Here is a 22,271-nt window from a genome sequence, read left to right as displayed (position 1 = left end):
AATCTTGGGACCAAATTGATTTGTTTTCTAAATCACTATATTAAATTGAACATTGAACCCAAACGTAAGAATGAAAAAGGTAATTATACTTTTTAGTTTTCTTGTTGTTGTGGATATAGTAATCATGGGGTGCAGAAAGCAAAAGGCAAAGAGAATTTGAAAACTTATCTGAAATATATCTCTTGCATGCAGTTCCCTATTGAAATATATGATCTTGAAGGCAGAGAACTGAAAATATGTTAAGTGTATTTGAATGAATAAAATGAATAAGAGAGTTTATATAATTAACTATTTTTTAACATGCATATCGTGTTGTTCAAAGATAATAATTTGTTAATTTTTAATACAATTATGCAATATTGTGTCAGACCCATAAACGAAGATGCCTGTATAAAAGTCACAAGCATGTTTTGAAAAAAAAAAAGCATCGAAAAAATGGAGTTAAAAGTTCTGAAAAAGAAAATGACAAGGCTTGTTCTTCTCCTGTTCTTTCTTGCGTCTGGACTGAGCCTTTCAGTCTCAGTTTCAATGTGATTCTCCGGAATTTCAAGAAAATGGAAACTTTTCTTATGGCTGTATCGAGGTACTAGTTTTGAGATAACCCTTTTTCTTTTTCTTTCTATGCTCATGAACTTCAACTCTTGATTTGAGTTTTTGTGTCCAATAGGCGAAGGTCACATCGAACTGTTCCTACTGGGTCATTATATATGCAAACTCCTTACCCAACCTCACAGGGGAGAATCTGGGTATAGAGTTTGGAGATCATAACGGCAACAAGGTTTTTCCTTCAAATGAATTCAAGATTTCCTTGCCATGCATGGTTAAGGGGTTCAAGATGCACTCTTGAACTCTTTCTTTGTTACAAAAAATCTTCCTTTTAATTCTTGTTGTAAAAAAACTATCAGGTATCAGAATCAAAGCTGCGAATTCTGAGGAGTTCACTGGAGCAGGGTTTTATAGATATATTTCAGATAACTGGTGCATGCCTTTCTCGGATTTGTTTTGTGTCGGTACGAAGATATGGTGAAAAGGAAGATTGGAGGCCTGAGATGGTGAAAATCCAAGGCATGAAGTACACAACACCATTTACCATAGCTTTCAAATTTTCTGACCACCCCACTCATACATGGTACGGCCATAATTGGTGCCGCAGTAAAATTCACAGGCGCCTTGATCCTAAGGATTTTAGGCTCAGGAATGGTTTCATTCTGTTAAACCATGGTTAATAATTCTACCATTGCAGAACTTTTTAGCAACTTCCCATTGTTTTGAGCTAATGGGTTACCAAGGTATCATTCAACTATAATGCATAATGTTCAATTGAATGAGATTGTTTTGAGTTGAATCATAAATACTCTGCACATCATAGCAAAAGGTTCTTCTGTATTTTTTATTTGTAAAAAATGTAATAGGGTATTCTCACACAATCAAACAGAGAAGTTAATTGCACTATGTACAAGTTTACGCTGAACTGAATCTCCCATTGAAGTTTATATTGAACAAAAACTTCCATTGATGTTTGAATTAGGTAAACGGGTGATTGTCCAGTCCTAAAGAAAACCTTCAACCCCATGTCCAGCTCTTGCGTCTCTATATATAGAAAATGCTTCTTCCATTATCTTAGCTTGGGCCAACAATTCTGCTCTTTTTTTGCCGGAAGGATGGGTAGAGAGATAATCCCTAAGGGTAGACTCACCAGTAATTTTTCCCAACTTCTCATACACTTTAGGTGCCACCCGGGGATCATAGCCAGCTGATGCAATTAACAACAGCCCAATGTAATCAGCTTCTATTTCCATCCTGTGAATAAATTGAGTTGTTTTAGAAAATTTGTAACCCAGAGAACACTCAATGATTAAACATACCATTAAAAAGATTAATTGATTATCATGTGGTTCATGTTCATCAAATATCATGCAAATCAACAATAGGTTTAAACTCATCAAAATACAATTGTCATCGGACAATTTTCTACAGAGAACATATAGTTCTGAGAATATATAAAGCATTAACTAATGCTGTGTTTGCATTATCGCCAAGATATTATGTCCAAGAAACAGGAATTATCGCTAGGACACTAATGCTGTGTTTGCATCCACAGATGTACTGTGTCCGTGGATCCTATTTCGCTTTTGTCAAATAAACATTACCATAGAATTAATGCATTGAAGAGTTATTTTACTAAATTTCATGACACCTATATATTGAGCACTCATCTACTTATCACTCGCTCCTTTACTAAAATCGTTCATGCATTAACTCATGTAGATGTTAACTGCTAAGCATTGGACATACCATATAGGTTTGCTTTCTAATGCCTTCATAAAATATAGAGTAGTGAATATAAGTAGTGTCCAGAGTCCAAACTAGATGGAATCATCCCAATCCACTGGATTGTACAGATACTTCCAACATTCTCTTGTAGATTGTTCAAGAAATCAATCATACGTTCTTATATTCTATTGTGATTAAGAAGCTAAAAGGATAGCTATTGACTATACAAGTGCAACTGTAACCAATGTCAACTCTATCATTCAACATGTATCCATCAACTGGATTCATCCTACCATGGTACAAAAAGCCATACATCTGAACACAACATATATTCAGGCCACACTAAAACAGATAGTAAGCATGCAATTTGCATATATATTCCACTTCATAAGTAGACACGAATTGGTTTCTGTTTTTAACCTCTTCTTTCATAATTTAAAAAAATCTCTAACTAATCAAAGAAAATTAATTGATATCAAGCTCATACAATGTTTCACATGTAAGAAAAATACAAGTACTTAAGGTTCAACAGTTAAATTGAACGAACATTGTGATAAGCTACTTGTTCTGATTGATCTAACAAAGTAATTTATTAAGAAATCCAACAAAGCAACATCATTGCTCTACAAACTCACCGCATTTCAACAAGTCATGACAAGTATTATCTTTCTATGAATTTCTACTGAATGAATCTAATATTATTAAAGATCATACAGGAAATCAATTGGTTAGGAAGAGAGATAGGAACAAAGCATACCGCCTGGAGAAAGGTAGGTGCAAGAAAAGGGATGACATTGTGTGCACTATATCAGGTGTGACAAATTGATAAAGTATCAACTGTAGAATAGCAAACCATAGGTTCTTTGTGATCCCCTCTGCACTGTGCCTTGCAATAGCATGCCCAACCTAATTAACAAGAAAACCCAAATAAAACTCACATCTCAGCATATCATTTGTGCAAAAATAACAAGTTAGCAAGTTGTAAGGTGTAAGCTTTAGGTCTCCTACGGTAGGCATATTAAACTGCAAAAGCAAGGACTTAAACTTAATCCAAGCACAAGTATAATACCTCATGTCCAATAATTGTTGCTATCTCTGCATCACTTTTAAAATGCGCAAGCAAACCAGTGAACACTACTATCTTCCCACCAGGTAAGCAGAAGGCATTAACAACAGGCTCATTTACCACCAAAATTTCCCAATTTAATCCATCTAAATGTGATGTAGCAGCCTCTGAACCTTTCTCCTGACCCTTTTTCCGGCTCTGCTGAACCCATTTGTCATCAAGAATCTCATCCTCCTTGTGCCAATTCCCTTCACTTTTCTCATCACTCCCAGTAGCCAATGCATTCAATGTCTCCCTTCCATATCCTTCACTCAGCGTAGAATGCTCTGATGCATACCCCAAATCACTCCACACCTGCTCCTTCCTCAACCCTCTCTGCAATGCATCAATTATATCCTTGGCAATCATTGTCACCCTCACACTATCAGGATGTATAGGAGGCAATATCTTGCCCTTAAAACCAGCCTTCATCTGTTCAAATTGGCTCTCCCCAAGCTTCCTCTCCATGGCTTTCGACAACAGAATCAAATGGGTTCGCTTGGTGTACGGAACTGTTTCTATGTTCCCAAAATAAACAGTGATTAAAACTCCAGAACCAACCAAGACAACAAAGAAAACATGCCTAGGATTTTGAAACCAACGCCTAGGCCCTCTTGGCCTGAAATGCTGTACATTGTAAGGATCCACGTAGTAAAATCTCTTAGCCCCAAAAAGAAACGGATTGTGAAGGTTCTTGTTAACTCCAGCAACGCCTCGAGTGCCTAGTCTCTGAGAAATTGAACAAAACGAAGATAACCCGATAAAGCTAGCACCTTTTGAACCTGAATCCAAATACCCAGATTGGCGAATTCTCGAACTACGCTGAAAAATTGGTGTTTGAGGCGTAACCCTTGAAGCCAAGTTGCGAAAATGATCACTAATGAGCTTTCCCTTTCTGTACCACCCCATGATCTTGAAAACGCCAAATCCAAACCACAAAAACGAGAAATTTGAAGTTCTAGAGCTATTCAAAATTCGGGTCCGTGGTTAGTCAAATCGTGGAGATTAATGAAAGAGTATGGTAAAACGTGGAAGGTTGACGAAGACACGAGAACATAGCACGTTGAGAAAGGAAGAATCTAGACAGAGAGAATCACAGAAACAGCGTGAGAACAGATAGGGAAAACCAAATTGAAGTGACAGTGGTTTTGTGTACCGTGCCACAGATTGTGTTTGTAACCTACCAAATATATAATATTTTTAAATACAATTACCATTGCTTAATGTAAGTATTTTATTATTTCTAACCTATCTTATAAGTAAAATAATATTAAGTAATTATTTAAACAATTACATTACAAAAATTAATTACATGCAACAATATATAGATGTTATGATAAAACTAAAACAACGTGTATTAAAAAATGATAATGTAACGGAACTTAATATCCCCTGTGGTAGAAATGCATCAACCCAAGCTTAGAAATTGCAGGAGTAAAATCACAATGTTGAGGAGGTGATTGGTAGCATCTGGAAGAGTTTTGATCGAAACTTTTCCAAAACAAGATGACAATCTATTTTTATATTACATATGTTAGTTATCTCTGGTGTTTGAATTTTAACTTTGAATTCATCGATCAAATACTTTAACATTGAAGTTCACAATCTAAAGTAGTAAAAGTATGATACTCAATTTTAGATATTGATTTAGAAATATTAGATTCCTTCATTTGATTATCAGCTGATCAAGGAGGAACCCAAAAACATACAAAATTCAGTTGTTAATAGCATAATCCACGATCAAGTGGTCCAATCCGAATCACATAATCCTTTTAGTTGCAAGTTAGTTCCTTAATACATCATAATATTGGGTTTTTCACTAAAATGGTGTATTTTTTTTTTTCATATTTACGTAAATGGGTAAAAGCAGAAAAAATTACAGAAATAGGCAATTCTTGGTCAAAGTTGCCAATGGTGTAGGAACATCAATTAAATTTGTTAATCTTCTCATTTTTTATTTTTTAATTAAAGTTTCTAATTGGGTTGGCAACTTCAGTGTAAATAAAATTGGATACTGGGTTGACAATTTTACTCCATTGAAGTTGCCAACCGTATTGGCAAGTTCAGTTCATTTTTTTAAATAATTAATTTTGTTAAAAATTAAAAAATTTATATAATAATAATTTTTAAAATTAAAACTATTAAAACTAAATTTTTGTTTTCACAAGAAACAAAGTTACCCAAGATTAAGTTGGATTAAAAATAAGTTGTGTAATAAATGTAATATATTTAGTATTTTTTAAATGTTAAAATTAAAAATACTTTTGTTGTTTTTAAAAAATTGAAATTATATTCATGAAGTAGCATTTATAGTTGATATAGTTATAAATAAATAGGGTAGTGTTTAACAATATTTATAAAATAATAAATAAGTACAATTCATACATGATTATAAAATAGAGATGTAGGAAAAGTTGTCATTTATGTGAAGCTGTGCCGCATGGTGGTCTTCTTCGTTGTCTTCGTGGTCGTTATTGTGGCTGTTGTTCGGATGGAAGGGTAGGAGGGGGTGGAGGTGGAATGTCATCGTCAGTGCCTTCGACTTCATTATCATCATTCTGATTTTCGGACACCTGTGAAGGCATTATTGGTCGATAATACTGCATGGATGACATTGGATTGTAGGCAGATGGGGGGGTCATGGTAGAGGTTGCAAAGGGATTTGATGGACCAACAAAAAATTGTTGTTAAGATGGAGATGTTGAGTAGTTGAAAGGTGGTTGATGGAATGACATGTGAGGTTGATCCCTATATCCGAACAACTGGGTCGGTTGAACACCTGGCAGACGAAAAGATTGTTGTTGAAACGATTGAACTTGAGAAGAAGACCCGACATGATGTTGATAGTGAGGTTGTGTAGTCTCATGTGGCATATCATATTGTTTTGAAAATATGTGTTAATTTTGGATGAGTGAATGAAGAATAATAAATAATTTTGTAATTGAACTTACATCATCCTCGGACGATGACTCTATAGGTGAGATGTAGCAGATAGTATGGTTGATGTACCATTGCATGTATGTTGACTTGTCATGCAAATGACCATTTCCATTAAATTGATTTCCCTGAATTAGACAATTATGACGGTCATTCCACATCGCTATCCATGCCACATGATATTGTGGCCAATATCGATCAGTTCGTCCTCTCATATCCTCTTTGTGAAGTTGATCAAGATTGAATGGGTCATGTGGAATACTTTGTCGAAATCCAAATTGGCGCATAACCCTATCAACCTGATGAAATTCAACCGTTGCGAAACATATGAGAGGAACTACCGCTCGTGCAATTGGGGAAACCTCGATAGTGATCAAGCGCCTAACATAATCCACTCGATATGGAGTCCAAAGAAACTGTAAATAAATGTTTGAAACATCAGTAATATGAAATTTTCAGATAAAATGATATGTTAGTTTATATATTGGTTACAACCTCTTTAGCTTTAATGCCATCAAACATTGCTCATATTTGAGGAACAGTGGTTCCTCCTGTGTGCGTCCTATGCATCCTCCGAGTCCACCTAATATAAGCAAAGGAATATTAAGAACTTTGTTTTCTTGTCTCGAAAATTAATAAAAAAATAGCATACCTTTTCCCGAGTGGGAAACCAACCCCTTGTTGAACTTCTTCATCGGTCAATGGTTGAAGTTGTGGAGAAATGCATGTTAGGCGTTCCCATGCCCAACACTGTAAAAGCAGCGTGCAACCTCCAATATTATCTTGATTAAAGTCTATTCCGTGATCGAGCGCACGATACAAAGAAGCCAATACAGCTGACCCCCAACTATAATTTCTAACGTTGTTCAAGTCAGCCAACAATAATAGATACATTAAATGTACCTTACTACCTGAAGAATCAGGCATCAATAGACTCCCAATAAGTGTTAATATGTGAGCTCGAGCATGTTGAGCAATAACATCATCGGTTGCATGATGTGGCAATTCCTGAAAAGTGTTGTTAAGCCAAGACAAACTAATTGCATTTCCTTTCACCGCTGTAGTGGGTGGTATAAATACGAGGAACTGCTCACACAAAGATACTAAATCACCATTAGTAATCCCGGTGACAGCCTGTCCATCAACAGGTAAACCCAATATGAGTTCCACATCCTCCAAAGTAACAGTTGTTTCACCGAGAGGAAAGTGAAAGGTATGAGTCTCTGATCTCCATCTTTCCACTAATGCTGTAAGTAGTACGTGGTTGAAGTCAATGTTCTTAAATTTTAACAAATGTCCAAAACCAGAATGATCAATTAACTGTTTGACTCGTTGGTCAAGTATGTCCTCATGCTTTAGTATCCAGATTGCATGCCTTCTGGGTCTCAATAGTCTTTCATTACCTTCCCATACGTCTTTAGTAACATGTTTATCTTGGAGTCGCAATAGGGACATATTCGCAGGAAGGCGACAAGATGCCATAAAATTCTAATAAGATGGTTCCTGCAAATACAACCATATTTTATAGTACCTTTATACCTAGTTCCTATTAAAAAAAAAAAAATCCTGGGTGGAGATCAAATATAAATATATTTTAATTAATTTTATTTTATTTAATTACACTTTAAACTATATTATACACCATTACACTTTAAAATAACATCTTTAAAAATATTGTCTATTTTAAAACAGTATTTTTTTATTATAATCGTAATTATGGTAAATTATTGAATTATATATATATATATATATATATAATTTAGCAATACGGGTGGGGTTGTATTTCGAAATCAGTTGGCCCAATACAAATTATAGTTTGTTCTGTGTTCGGTAGGAACCAAATTGTGCAGTAATCAAATATCAATTACGCTTTTAACAATATTAATTTCTATTTAAAACACCACTAACGAGAGAATGAAGAAATATTCACTACCTACTTTTAATATTATATATAAATATCTAATATAATATAAATAAATTAATCATAAATAGAAAATACAAAATGATTTTTCAGAATTAAAATACTATAATTAATTAAATAATTAAAGTTTTAGACAAATATTACCTTTGAAGATAACTTGACACACCTAAAGAGTTCCAGCACAATGCAATAGAGTTCCAGCACAATGCAATAAATTGAGCGTGAATTGGATATGAGATTGGACTCTATTAAATAGAGTTCCTGAAACTTTAAATTCATCCAACCAATGAGTATAAGTGTGAATTGCCAAGGGAATCTCTGTGCCATTGTACCCAAAAGAATCTATATGTAGTCATGTGAGTAAAGTGTAGTTTGGCATGTCTTTTGTGTAAGAAAAACATTGCTTGTGAGAAAATCAAGCTGTGCTGCACGTCCTTGCAATTAAAGTTGCAATAGTGTGAGTAACTTTTTTATTTTGTGCCTATGCAAAGTTGCCAAACATGAAGGGAACTTTGAATAGAAGTTGCCAATGGTGAATGCAACTTTTTCCCAAGTTGTCAATGGTGAAGGCAACTTCTTTGTTATGAAATTGGAAAAAAATAAATGAAACAAAGTGTAGCTTGGCGTGATGGTTTTCTATACACGCGTGATGGTTTTCTATACACAAATGTCACAGAGATTGATTGCTGAGGATTGGACTTCTCAATACAAATTTTAATAAATATGTTAAAATTATATTTAATTCAGACACAACATTTGCTATATAATGGAACAACAATGGAGTCTTCTACACAAATGCATTCATCCTTTGTTGTACACATGTTCTTGTCTTAATTCTTGTATCCAAGTAAAAAAATTGAGGAGAAAGTTTGTGGGACACATTATTTTCTCCTTCTAGTGTAAAGTTCAAACAAAATCGTCAAGGTAATACATTCTTATTTATCATCTTATTTCTTCCTATTTAGGCAACACACACATATAATATATATATATAAGGTAATTTTATTTCTTTTAAAATGCAGATGGACACGTGGAATGTCGGTGAAACGTCACTAAGCGAACATGAAGAACCAATAATTAGAGACATCGTGGACGACATAAGTGAAGATGGAGAGAACTACGACTTTGATTTGGATGATGAAGATCAGTTCAACAGATCTTCTTCACAGTATATTCCGTCTAACAGTCAATCCGAACATAACATTGACCGCGACCTCAATGAACACATGTGTTTCATGTCAAAGGAGGCGACATTGAATGCCATAAAACAATACCACATAGACAATGGTTACAAATTTGTTGTCGTGGAATCAAAGCCAGACAGATATGTCGCTCGGTGCATACATCGTGAGGGAGGGTGCCAATGGAGATTACGTGCATCTTTTAGTAAAATCCGAAGTCAATGGGAGATAAAGAAAATTGATGCACAACATAGTTGTTTGTCAACAAATCTTTCGGCAGACCATGTTAATTTGGACTCAACCCATATTGCGTCCATGGTGTTGACTTCAGTAAAAGCAAACCCTTCTGTCCGAATTAAAAGCTTAATTGCAGAAATAAAAAATTTGTATGGCTATACTATCACATATAGAAAAGCTTGGTTGGGAAAACAGAAAGCTCTTGCTTTGGCATTTGGCGATTGGGAACAATCCTACAATGATCATCCTAGATGGTTGGAAGCAGTAAAAGAGAGCAATCCGGGGACAATTGTGCAGTATATTGCTTCTCCTTGTATGGTTGATGGTGCTCAAGACAATTCTTGTTACACGTTGGATCGTGTGTTTTGGTCTTTCAAGCCTTGTATCGATGGTTTCAATTTTTGCTAGCCCATTGTACAAGTTGATGGGACATTTCTAACTGGAAGATACCATGGAACATTGTTGACCGCAATCGCTCAAGATGGGAATCGGAACATATTTCCATTGGCGTTTGCGATTGTTGAAGGCGAGACTCGGGAGGCTTTAATTTGGTTCTTCCAATTATTGCGACAATATGTGACACCTCAGCCAAATTTGTGCATGATTACTGATAGAGGAACCAGTATAATTTCAGCATTACAATCCGAAGAAGTTGGATGGGAAGGAGACGGCCTCGTTTCTGTGTATTGCATACGTCATATCGCATCGAATTTCAACAAAAAATTCAAAAATGCCCAGCTCAAACAACAGTTGATTAACATGGGTAATAACATTGCTTACCTTCTCTAATAGATAATTACGACTTTTTACCATTTAACTAAATTCATTTACTTCTTTATGACAACTTATGAGATGAAACAACCGATAGTACAGGCAAAGCTATCAGTTATGCGATCTGAGTTCAAGCAAGCATTTTCCTGGATAGATCGCATACCGTTAGAGAAATGGACTCAAGCATACGATGGGGGAAAGAGGGATGGTCACATGACCACAAATCTAGCGGAATGCATTAACTTCGTGCTTAAGGGAGCTCGTTCCTTACCGATTTCCGCTTTGGTTAAGGCAACTTTCGAAAAAACAAAAACATGGTTTCTTGAGCGAGCCTTCAAAATAGACACCATGTTACGTGCAGGTCACCATTATCCAGAAGATATCACAACCTTATTTAGAAAAAATCAACAAGATTTGACTATGTGTTTCGTGGAAAGGTTTAATGTAGAAAATTCTGAATTTGATGTCCAAGAATTAGCCACCCCCCAACATGGTCGACGACCTCAGTCATATACAGTTAGATTAAATGATTTGTGGTGTGATTGTGGTCACTTCCAAGCTCTTCGACTTCCCTGTCGTCATGTGATTGCCGTTTGTTCCTCTTGTCATTTACAAATGACGACATTCATTAATCCGGTTTACAACCTCCACACGATTAGAAAGGCATATCAAGTTCAATTCCATCCCGTTCGAAACGAGGATTATTGGTCTACTTATACCAGACCAAATTTCATACCTGACCCCCACATGCGACGTAAAAACTCGGGACAACCAATTACAACTCGTTTGCATAATGAAATGGATCAACCAATTCAAAACAAGCCAAAAAAATGTTCTTACTGTCGCAATGAAGGTCATAAGAGAGGAAATTGTCCATTTAAACAGTAGAATCATTCTTTGTAATGTTGTTATCAAATATTTTAATATCATCTTCTTTTAATGACTTCTATTCAATATTTTCATTTATTTTACATAAATACATTTTCATATATTATATAATCTAAAAATTTATACATAAATCATATCACATTTTTATAAGTGTATTTTTAACTTTAACAATATTTAAAAAATAGTAAATATTTTTAATTTATCAAACAACTCATTTTTAATCCAATTTATTTAAAATTATTGTAAAAAAATAATTTTAATTATTCAACTTTATATACCATTTTCTTAAATTAAATTAAATTAAATTTTGATATTATAATTAATTGTCATTTTTTAAAATATTTTTTATATATTTTTATTTCCAAAAATATTAATTGTCATTTATATAAAAAAATATGAACTGAACTTGCCAATACGGTTGGCAACTTCAATGGAGTGAAATTGCCAATCCAATATCCAATTTTATTTACACTGAAATTGCCGATCCGGTTAGAAACTTTAATTAAAAAATAAAAAGTGGAGAGATTAACAAATTTAATTGATGTTGCCTACATCATTGGCAACTTTGACCAAGAATTGTCCATTTCTGTAATTTTTTCTACTTTTGCCCATTTACGTAAATATGAAAAAAAAATACTCCATTTTTGTGAAAAACCTCATAATATTCGATGAGCGTCATTATGATGTTCCATAATAGGTGCATGTAGAAATTGACCTAAAAAAAAAACATTGTATATTATCACTACAAGAAAATCATGGAATAGAAACCAATTTTTAAAGATCAAAATAATTAGTTGCAATAGTAACTAAATTAGATACTATTTTGGAAACTAAAACAAAAATTGGTTTCTAAATTAGTTTCTATTATTTTCTATTATTGTTAAATAGTTTCTAAATTGGTCTCTAATTAGCAACCAAGGTTTTAGAGACTAAAATTAGAAACTAAATAATTGGTAGATAAAACCTTGGTTGCTAATTAGAGACCAATTTAAAAACTATTTAACAATAATATAAAATAATAGAAACTAATTTAGAAACCAATTTTTGTTTTAGTTTCTAAAATGGTTTCTAATTTAGTTACTATTGCAACTAATTATTTTGGTTTCTAAAAATTGGTTTCTATTTGATGATTTTCTTGTAGTGTATATTTGGTTTAGTGTTGGTAAGATATATTAGTCTTCCAATGAATTTTGATAAGTGATATTTTTCATAGGAATACCTTTTTTGAACATGTTTTTTTGTGTGTCCTTTAGCATAGGTGTGGAACATGGCTTAGCATCTAAGAGACCAATATCAATGATGACATCAAGAGCATATGAATAGCATTACTTGATCTAACGATCTCGAGTCCAAACAAAAACTTTAGATCTCCCAAATCATTTACTTTAAAAGCCTTGTTAAGATACTAAGTAACTTGTTTAATGTTTGATACAAATTTGTCTGCAAGGATAATATCATCTACGTATACCAATGATACAATAAAATTATTTCCAATTTCTCTTATGAATAATGAATGATCATAAAAAAATTGAGAAAAACCAATGTCATTAAGAGAATAAGATAGTTTGGAAAACCACTGCTTACTAGCTTGTTTCAAACCGTATAAAGATTTTATTAACATGCAAACCTATCCAATTTTGATTTTGATTGCAGGTGGAGGTAAGATGTAAACTTCCTCACTTATTAACTCCCATATAGAAACACATTGTTAATGTCCAACTACTTTAAATACCAATTTTGAGAAGCTGCAGCGTTCAAGAGCATCCTTATAGTGATTAATTTAGCAACAATAGAAAATGTATCTAAATAATCTACTCCTTCTAAGTGAGTATACCCTTTCGCAATGAGTCTGTCTTTATATAATTATATATCACCTTTGGCATTGTATTTGATTTTATAAACCCATTTACATCTAATGGGCTTCTTATCGTGAGGAAGCTTAGTTAGACTCCATGTTTCATTCTCTTATAATCCTTCTATTTATTTCTCCATAGTCTTGCACCACTCTGTTTTTTTAATGACTTTATTATAATTCTGAGGTTCCTCATTAGATGGTATCACTAAAACATAGTTAAGACATTTAACTGTCAGATTGCCATAGTCAAGATATGTAGATATATGATAAATAATTTTATCAAAATTTCTAAAACATTTAGTATTAATATGATTTGACAATTGAATGATAATTATTTAGATAACTAGGAGCTCTTGTCTAAATGACTTTCTCAAGTTTTCACTATCCTCTAGAGTACTCTCTTCGGGTTGATAATCTTGATCATTAACATCACATTTATTATTTCTTAATTGATTCAAAAATATAATCAAAATTGTCTAATTGCATATTATTTTCATTATTATTGCATTTGTAATATTTAAAACATGGAAAAATATGCTTATAAAAAATCATATTCCTTGAAACAAAGATTTCTATATTATGAATATCAAGCACATCATATCCTTTCATTCTAGTTTTATAACCAAGAAACACACACTTTCTTGCTCTTGAATCAAGTTTAGACATATCTCTTTGTAAACTGTAAACAAAATATAAAGAACCAAAAACTCTCACTTTTTTAAGACCGAGTTGCTCTTTATAAACAAGTTCATAAGTTGTACTTTTTTCTAAAACATTAGAATGAGTTTTGTTTATTAGATGTGTAGCATGAATCACAACATATGACCAGAAAACAACACGAAGTTTAGATTGAAACAATAAGCTCCATGTAACATTCAAAATATGTTGATGTTTGCTTTCAACAACAACGTCTTATTGAGGGGTTTCTACACATCTTATTTGATGTATAATGCTTACATTATCATAAAGAGTAACTCTTGCAAATTCACTTCCATTATCAGTTTATATGGTTTTTTTATAAGTTTATATGGTTTTTTTTATAGTAACATTAAATTGATTATGTATAAGAACAATAAACCTACTTAAAGCATTTCTAGTTTCAGATTTTGTTTTCATTAAGTAAATTAAGTAAATCTACTATGGTAAGAAAAAACTTATGTCCATGCACATAAGCACCAAAAGGGCCCCATATATATATATGAATCAAATTTAGAATTTAAATAATTGGTAGTTAAAACCTTGGTAGCTAATTAGATACCAATTTAGAAACTATTTAACAATAATAGAAACTATTAGAAATAAAAAATCATTTCAGTCTTTAAAATGGTCTCTAATTTAGTCACTATAACAACTAGTTATTTTTTGTCTCTAAAATTGCATAACTATGATTTTAGAGGATCAAATATAACCCATAAAATTAAAATTGTACATTTACCACTATTTGCAATTCAATTAAGGCAATTAGAATAACTAAGAAGGACAAGTTATGATACTGAATACTAAAAATACAATAAAAAATTATTTGGAAACAACTTTTAAGTTATTTCCAAAAGAAAAGAAATACAATTTTTTTTTCATAAATTAAATTAATTTATGTAAGAGTTAATTTATAGGAAATCTTGTATATAATTGTTCTTACTAGAATGAAATTGGAGAATTCTAATATGGAAATAATTATACTCTTACATGGACAAATTTTTGATTGATCACAAAATGGGAGAGATTTATCTGAATATATATATATATATATATATATATATATATATATATTTTGAAATGTTTAAGTTAGTAACAACGTCAAATATAAGTATAAAAAATAAAAGAAAATAAATATATACTTTATGGAAAGTTGTATTTATATATTATTTGGATAATGATCGTTAAATTGGTTTTAAGATAATTATTATGATTGATAAATAGTTGTTTAATCCTATGAATATAATAGTTCGTTAATACTAATGATGAATTATTATTAGTTAATTATAACATTATGAACTTTTTTTTTAATCAGCATAACATTATGAACTTAATGCATACTTATTGTTACATGGAGTTATGAATATTCTGGGTACCAGTAACTACAATAATTATTTTAATTTGTGTTATGAATAATCTCATTCAAAGATATAGTATTTGTTTTATAATAAGTTAGGGTGGTACATAGTGGCATATAAAATAGTATAGTTTTCTAAAGCACGACTTGTATTGACTTTTGTGGTGAAAGCTTAATGATGAAGCAGCTTCTTCTTTTCTTCTGCTGTGCCTCTGCTCTAACTCTTTCAGTAACAGACTCCAAATCTGATTCTCTTCAAGCTCTTTCTGATTCCTTCTCTTTTGGCTATATTCAGGTACCAAAGTATGTGATCTTTTAAGAAAACCTTTTTTTTTCTATTTTCTTTTTTGTTCATGATTATTTTTTTGTGTTCAATAGACGAAGACCCCAGCGAACTGTTCTTACCTTGTAAATATATCTACAAGTTGTTCATCACCCAAGTTCACATGGGAGAAGATCGGAATTGCTTTTGGAGATGCTTATGGCAATAAGGTTTTGCTTCACATTTTTCATTCAATGAATTTTAAATGTTCTTCCTCTCTTTCTTCCACCTCATGTTTAAAGGGTTCAACATTTAGTTTAGGACCACATAGTGATAAATGTATTGTTTATATTTTAAGAAGTGAAATATGATACTGGTATCTCATAAGATTAATAAATTCTGGTTATTCTACATTCTGATACTATTTTAAGAAATTGACTTTAAATTTAATTCAATTTTACAGAAAAGTTTGTACAAACTTATATATTATAGAATGTCTTTATCTCTAATCAGCATGGTATCTCCAACATTTACAAAAATTATGATATTCAATACTCTTTTAGTTTTTTTTTTTAATTTGTAGAAGATTTTTTTGTTTTTCGCTTGTTTTCATATGAAAAATACTAAGTAATTAATGTAGGAATGAGATTGTGAATAAAAAAAAAGAGTGTGGAATGGGCTAATTACTTTAATCCACATCGCTCAGTCCCACATAACTCGTAACCTCTGTAGGTCAATGATGAGGTGAGGTGAGTTAAGATAGAACAATAATAATTCTGTTTTTAAGTCAAGAAATGATAATTAATTATTATAGTTTTTTTTAGTAGTTTAAACAATAACTTTTTTTTGTTTTCTTGTTCCTAAAAGATTTAATTTGACAATATTTATTGAATATAAATATTAATTTTATGTTTATTTATATTTTATTTTTAATGATAGATTCATGGAGTGAAAAAAAATGTGAAATATTAAAATAAAATTATTATTACAATATCTACATGTAGGTATTTTTTTTAAAGATTTTGTTTATGCAAACTAAGTTTGCAATCATTATGCATAGTAACTAACAAAATTAACTCATAATTCTTATAGGTAAGAGACGGATCAAAACAAGATAGTTCTTTCTACTATGTCATCTCTACTTGTATAACTTCTCTCATAACTCAAAAGTACCAAAATTGCATCCATGTATAGCATGTCATGTTCATATATGTATATCATATCATGGTTACCAAAAACCTTGCTACTCAACATAGTACTAGCTACTCTGAGCCTCTTTCCTCCTCCAACCTAAATGGGTGAAAATTTACAACTTTCCTCTCAAAAACCCTCGACACCTACAATTTTCCTTTAGCCTATATTTAAAAACAAATGTTGGTTAATGTTTCTGTATTAAGGATGCTTAATCTGGAGCAATGAACTTGAAATTGTTTATGATTATTATTGTTATTTAGCAGGTAAACAAAACAAGATTAGACGGTCCAGTATCAAGGACATTCGAGCAATGTTCTTTTGATGTATTTGAGATAAATGGGGCATGTGTATCTCATATTTGTTATGTATACCTATATAGATCTGGTGCAGTGGAAGATTGGAAACCTCAAACCCTGAAAATCTATTGCAACAACACATGGTTTCTCACTCACTATTTTTTTAACTTCTCCCTCCCTGATGCTACCTGGTATGGCTCTCATTGGTGTGATGATATTCCTCCACGCCACCTATATCCTGAGAAATGGCTTTCTCTTCAGAAATGGCTTGTTTTTTTGATGCTATGGTAACAGTGTTTCAGTGTAAGAACTTATATAACAAATTAGTAATGTTATGCATGTGAGGAAAAGTTTATTTAACTGATAAAGATTGGTTTCATATCTCAGACACATGAGTCTTTACTTTGTAAAAATCTTGTTAATGATTGTGTGTGTTTATTTAAGTTATAAATATTCTTGTAAGTGTTCTTTAAGTTTAAGAGTTATTAAGTTAAGAAAGAGATTTTGGTTGTTAAAATCTACACAATTTTTTTTTTTAAATAAAATGGGTAAATGTTATTTATTGAAGGTGACCGACTCTATTGAGAAAACAAAGAAAAATATGATTATTTCCTTTAATACGTAAAAATGCAAAATTAGTTCTTAAAGATTATCATTTAATAACAAAATAGTTATTAATTTAATGTTAAATCAGTTTTTAATATTATATTTTAATGATTAAATGATCTTATAAAATTTAATAGGATATAGTTGAGGATTTTACCCCTTCCATCAAAGAAAATATTGGAGGCCAACATGTGTCAGTTTTTTTTTTAATTATTTCTTCTTTAGTTTCTAATATATATAATAGTCCATTCTCAAAGTATAGAACAAATTTAATTTGGAAGCAAATTGAACTTCACAATAAAGTACAGTTTAACCATTTGTAAGTTGAATAAGACATTTTCATTGTGTAAAAGTATGAATATTACAACGTTTCATAAAATGATTTTAGCTGTAAAATTTTGTCTTAATAATATTTTGTTAATGTTTAAAAAAATTTGTTATTAAAAAATAGCATATAGAAACTAATATTTTATAACTAGCATTTGGGAATTAACAAATAAAAATTAACAATTGAAAACTAGTTGTTAATTAAATAAATCCATTTATATGTAAGAAATTTTTTTATATCTTTCATAATTGATGACTTATGAGATTGATAAAAAAGAGACAATAAGTTGATACATGGGAGGAGACCACTTATCTACTATTGAATACTGAAATGACGAGGTCCTATAGTATACTTTACTAAGTACTGAGATGACGAGGTCTTAATGTAAACTGTTGAGTATCGAGATGACGATGTTCCATAATGTATTATCCAGTACTGAGATGATGAGGTCTTGTAGTGTACCACTCGAGTGTCTAGATGTCGATGTCTTGTAGTGTATTACCCGAGTGTTTGAGATGCAGTGATCTAACTCGTCATCCTAACATCTTGACAAGATACATGAAAACTGCTTACTAATTAAGATTAGGGACTTAACAATGTAGTTAAAACAACCTACAAATCATGATTAACGGTACTTAGGTCTAATATAGTTATCTCAAATAATATAAGAAACCAATACCATTAATATAAATAAGTAAACATCAAAGATAAAAGAGTAATGAATTTCTTAGTGTACTACATACTCACTACTCATATCCAATAAAAGAACATAACTTGAATGTGAAAGTATAATAACATTTGAATGTTAAAGTATAATAACATGTAGTACTCATGTTGAGGACTCAAAAGACTGAAATTCAAATATAAAGATCCAAAGATCAAGATTCTGAATATTTAGAAAAGTGAAAAAAAAAAAGAGAAATCCAACCTAAATTTACAATAACATTATTTATATTAAAAAAAAAAAGAGTCGTGATAAAATACAAACCCAATTCTTCATTTTTTTCCAACTGAAATAATTACCATATAAATTCTACTCCAAATCAAAATTTATTCTACCATTCAATTTATAACATGAAAATTCAATCCCAAAACTAATTTTCACTCTACCAAACATTAACTTAATCATAAATCATTAACTTAATCATAAACCAAATTCTTAACATCCATTATCATTATAACCATTCAATCTACACCATAAAATATAATTTTAATGGTATTAGTGGAACATATTTTCAATTCAATAAAATTGTTCTCGTGTGAGGGTTGGGGTCCATAGAACTATTGAGAGGATTCGTCTTCTTCCTTTTTCTTAGTCGGTCGTGTTGCTCTTCAACTTCCTCCCTTGCTTGTTCATCCCCCTTCCTTCCTAGTCTCAACTCTTGGTCTTTTAGTGATTTCCGAATAGGGGTACCTGCAGAAGACACTTTGATGCTCAAGTCAGCAAATGGGTTCGACACTCGGTTATTAGAGTACTGTAGATAATGAGGTACCTCATTCTTGAAATGTGTGCTATTTATATTACCTTAGTGGACTTTCCTCATTGGATTGGATTAGGAAGTTGGATCGCGGTTAGGGTTGCATTACCTAGCTTCTAATCATGAATTAACTTCATTGACCTTACTTGAGCGTCCTTTGGCTTATGTTGCCGGTCAGTCCAATGGACACGGACCTCATGTCAGTCAATCCAGGAATGGGACCGAGACATGACATTGGTCGTTCGGCGATACCAGTGCACAAACAAATTTAAAATTGAACAATTTAACCACTTTCTTATTCAATTATACAATTAGCAATTTCTCAACAATAGCTAAATCATAAACATTTAACTTTCAAATATACTTAATTTCCTTAAAGTAGGTTGGCCTTGTTAAAAATATATGTTAAATTCTTTCACTTGAAAATGTCTTTCAAGGAACCTAATTATGAAAAAGAGAATATAATGATGATATTTAGAGATCCTTTAGATTGGTCACAGAAAACCAAACCTTAATCACGCGGTTCTCTTTTACTAAGTTAAACCTGCTTTTACTTATCCACCTACTTGTAGGCTTATAAAGGGAGAGCAATGAACTATTTGAAAAGATAGAAAGAAGGTAAAAAAGAAGTTAAAGAGAAGTAAAATAATTTTAATTAGAAAAATGAAGAAAAAAAATTATTTATTTATTTTTATTTATTTAACCGAAAAATACAGTTATCATATTCTTCATAAACTTTAAACTTTATCTCCTTATACTCATAAAATCAAATTCTTATATTATACACATATTTTTTTTAATTATATTTGCACATATTTTAAAATTTAACACAGTTAAATAAAAATATTAGTAAATATTTTAGACGAACTTATTTAAAAGGGTTATATATATTAAATATATTTAGAAACTTTATATATATATATATATTTATATATTTCTTTATCAAATTATGTAATGTTTTATTAAAGAATTTAATATCAGATATTTTTAAACAGAAAGATTATATGATATTTGTGATGAGTGTTATTTCTTTCTCCTGATCCTTAAACATGGATGCATCTCTTTTATTCTATAGTTGTAAAGCAACTGTTGCTTGTATAAGTTAGATTTTCTTCTTAACCATGTCTACGTCCTCTCATTTATTTGGTATTAGTTAAGTTTACCAGATTGCATAGATTGTTTTAAAATTCAGATTTGTAATTAATTTTTTATTTAATAACAATAAATAGTACTAGATATTTGAAATTTATTTTCATATATATATATATATATATATATAGATATAGATATAGAATAAAAATCTCATTTATATTTAACCATTATTGTAACTCAGTTCTTTTTATTTATTAATAGTAATATTTAGATACTAGAATACAAATCTTATTTTACTTTTTAGATGTTTTTAAGTCGAAATATAAAACTTGTATAAGTTTTATTCTATTTATTTTATTTTCCATTTAAAATTCGTATCACCTAAAGAGATTTTTTAGAAAATTATCATTAACACTAATTAATTAATTCCTAAATTACTTTGTTCATACTTTATTTGCCTCTATATTTCTACAAAGGCAATTTCTTCCCGCACTTTCATAGTTCTTTTTTCCTAAGTTCCTGCATCCTCCATCATCTTCTTGGTTTCAATGAAATGACTTTTGAAGTTATTAGTTTTTGGACACTCATAATGATGTAAAATATTACAGATAAAAAATGCTTTTTTTTTCTCAGTTTAAGTTTATTCAGGAGAGTGAAGTTGTTAATCATATATGAATGTGGGTAGATAGTAGTTATTGGAGAATTGTGGAAATAAAAAAATAACAAGATTTTCAAAAATAAAGCAACTGAAAATTTGGCCATGAATGATCTCGAATGTACGCTTAACATGTTTTTCTCATTCTGATTGGTGTCTGAAACCATTAGTGTGTATGAAATCTATTAAAAATAATATTGGTTAGAGAAGCGTAGATCAAAACTGTTGGGTGTGCATAAAAGATTAGAGGTAAGATAAGAAAGAATATGTTTGTTCAAGTTTGCTTATTTTTGTCTCTTATATAAAGGTTGAAGTATCCTTAAAATACCTCTATTTATATATTATTTTCTTGCAAATAAAAGAAAATCATGGATGAAGCATAGGAAGAAAATACAAAAAGAGAAAGGAAAGAGATGATAAAAATGTTATTTGTGAAGCATTTGAAACAAACAATAATTTGGTGAATATGAACGTAGATAACAGTAACAAAGCATGGGAAGAAAAAACAAAAACGGAAAGGAAAGAGATGATAAAAATGTTATTTGTGAATCATTTGCAACAATCAATAATTCGGAAGCCAACTAAAGTTTGAAATTTGTAATGATTTTCAAATTTTAGAATTTGAAATATAAAATTCAATTCAAAAGTTATTTTTTATTTTAGATATAACTTCAGAACTATAAAATTCGGAAATCAACTTTATATTATAATTATACAATTTAAAAAAATTTAGAATACAAAAGTTGACTTCTGAATTTTACAGTTAAAAGTTATTTTTAATTCAGTCAAATAATTTGGAAGTCAATTTTATATTTCAAATTCTATAATTTAGAAGTTAATTAAGAATTTAGAAAATAATTTTTGAATAAAAAAAATTTAAAATATTTAGAAGAATATTTTTGGAATTTCAACAATGAGGTATAGAAAGAAACCATGGAGGTGCAATAAGAAATTGCATTCACATACTACAACCAAGAAAGTTATTTCAAGAGAGGCTCATTCTCCCTGCACCCAATGCTTTGTGACGGGCACCCAATCAGATTTGTGAAAAGACCATATTACCCTTAATGAAATTAAAAACACTTAAATTATGATCTGCACCCAATGCCTGCACCCAACAATAGGGTTCTTCTTCTTC

The 22,271-nt window shown here is 30.9% G+C and overlaps 4 protein-coding genes across 5 annotated transcripts; 2 read left to right on the top strand and 2 right to left on the bottom strand.

The window, feature by feature from the left end:
- Positions 1-1,366: 1,366 nt before the first annotated feature.
- On the bottom strand, positions 1,367-4,553 carry LOC137837724 (mitochondrial metalloendopeptidase OMA1). Its single transcript, XM_068646826.1, has 3 exons — positions 3,344-4,553; positions 3,032-3,180; positions 1,367-1,800 (listed from the first exon to the last, which is right to left on the bottom strand). The coding sequence occupies exons 1-3, from the start codon at positions 4,286-4,288 to the stop codon at positions 1,551-1,553; spliced, it is 1,344 nt and encodes a 447-aa protein (XP_068502927.1). The 5' UTR covers positions 4,289-4,553; the 3' UTR covers positions 1,367-1,550.
- A 1,297-nt stretch (positions 4,554-5,850) lies between these two features.
- LOC137838855 (protein MAIN-LIKE 1-like) lies at positions 5,851-7,771 on the bottom strand. The gene is made up of 3 exons (XM_068648070.1): positions 7,220-7,771; positions 6,331-6,732; positions 5,851-5,952 (listed from the first exon to the last, which is right to left on the bottom strand). Exons 1-3 carry the CDS (start codon positions 7,769-7,771, stop codon positions 5,851-5,853), a joined length of 1,056 nt encoding a protein of 351 aa, XP_068504171.1.
- Positions 7,772-9,259: 1,488 nt separating this feature from the next.
- LOC137838854 (uncharacterized) lies at positions 9,260-10,063 on the top strand. Its single transcript, XM_068648069.1, has one exon. It carries the CDS (start codon positions 9,260-9,262, stop codon positions 10,061-10,063), a length of 804 nt encoding a protein of 267 aa, XP_068504170.1.
- A 5,274-nt stretch (positions 10,064-15,337) lies between these two features.
- LOC137837720 (embryo-specific protein ATS3B-like) lies at positions 15,338-17,360 on the top strand. Of its 2 annotated transcripts, none has more exons than XM_068646822.1 (3): positions 15,338-15,517; positions 15,601-15,714; positions 16,942-17,360. In XM_068646822.1, exons 1-3 carry the CDS (start codon positions 15,398-15,400, stop codon positions 17,263-17,265), a joined length of 558 nt encoding a protein of 185 aa, XP_068502923.1. In that variant the 5' UTR covers positions 15,338-15,397; the 3' UTR covers positions 17,266-17,360. The 2 variants fall into 2 exon arrangements, with proteins under 2 accessions (XP_068502923.1, XP_068502922.1); XM_068646821.1 differs by having other exon boundaries at positions 15,353-15,517; positions 16,939-17,360.
- Positions 17,361-22,271: the final 4,911 nt, after the last annotated feature.

Source organism: Phaseolus vulgaris, chromosome 4 (genome assembly GCF_000499845.2).
Source record: "Phaseolus vulgaris cultivar G19833 chromosome 4, P. vulgaris v2.0, whole genome shotgun sequence".
Classification (NCBI taxonomy): domain Eukaryota; kingdom Viridiplantae; phylum Streptophyta; class Magnoliopsida; order Fabales; family Fabaceae; genus Phaseolus; species Phaseolus vulgaris.
This window is presented reverse-complemented; position numbering and strand designations above follow the sequence as displayed.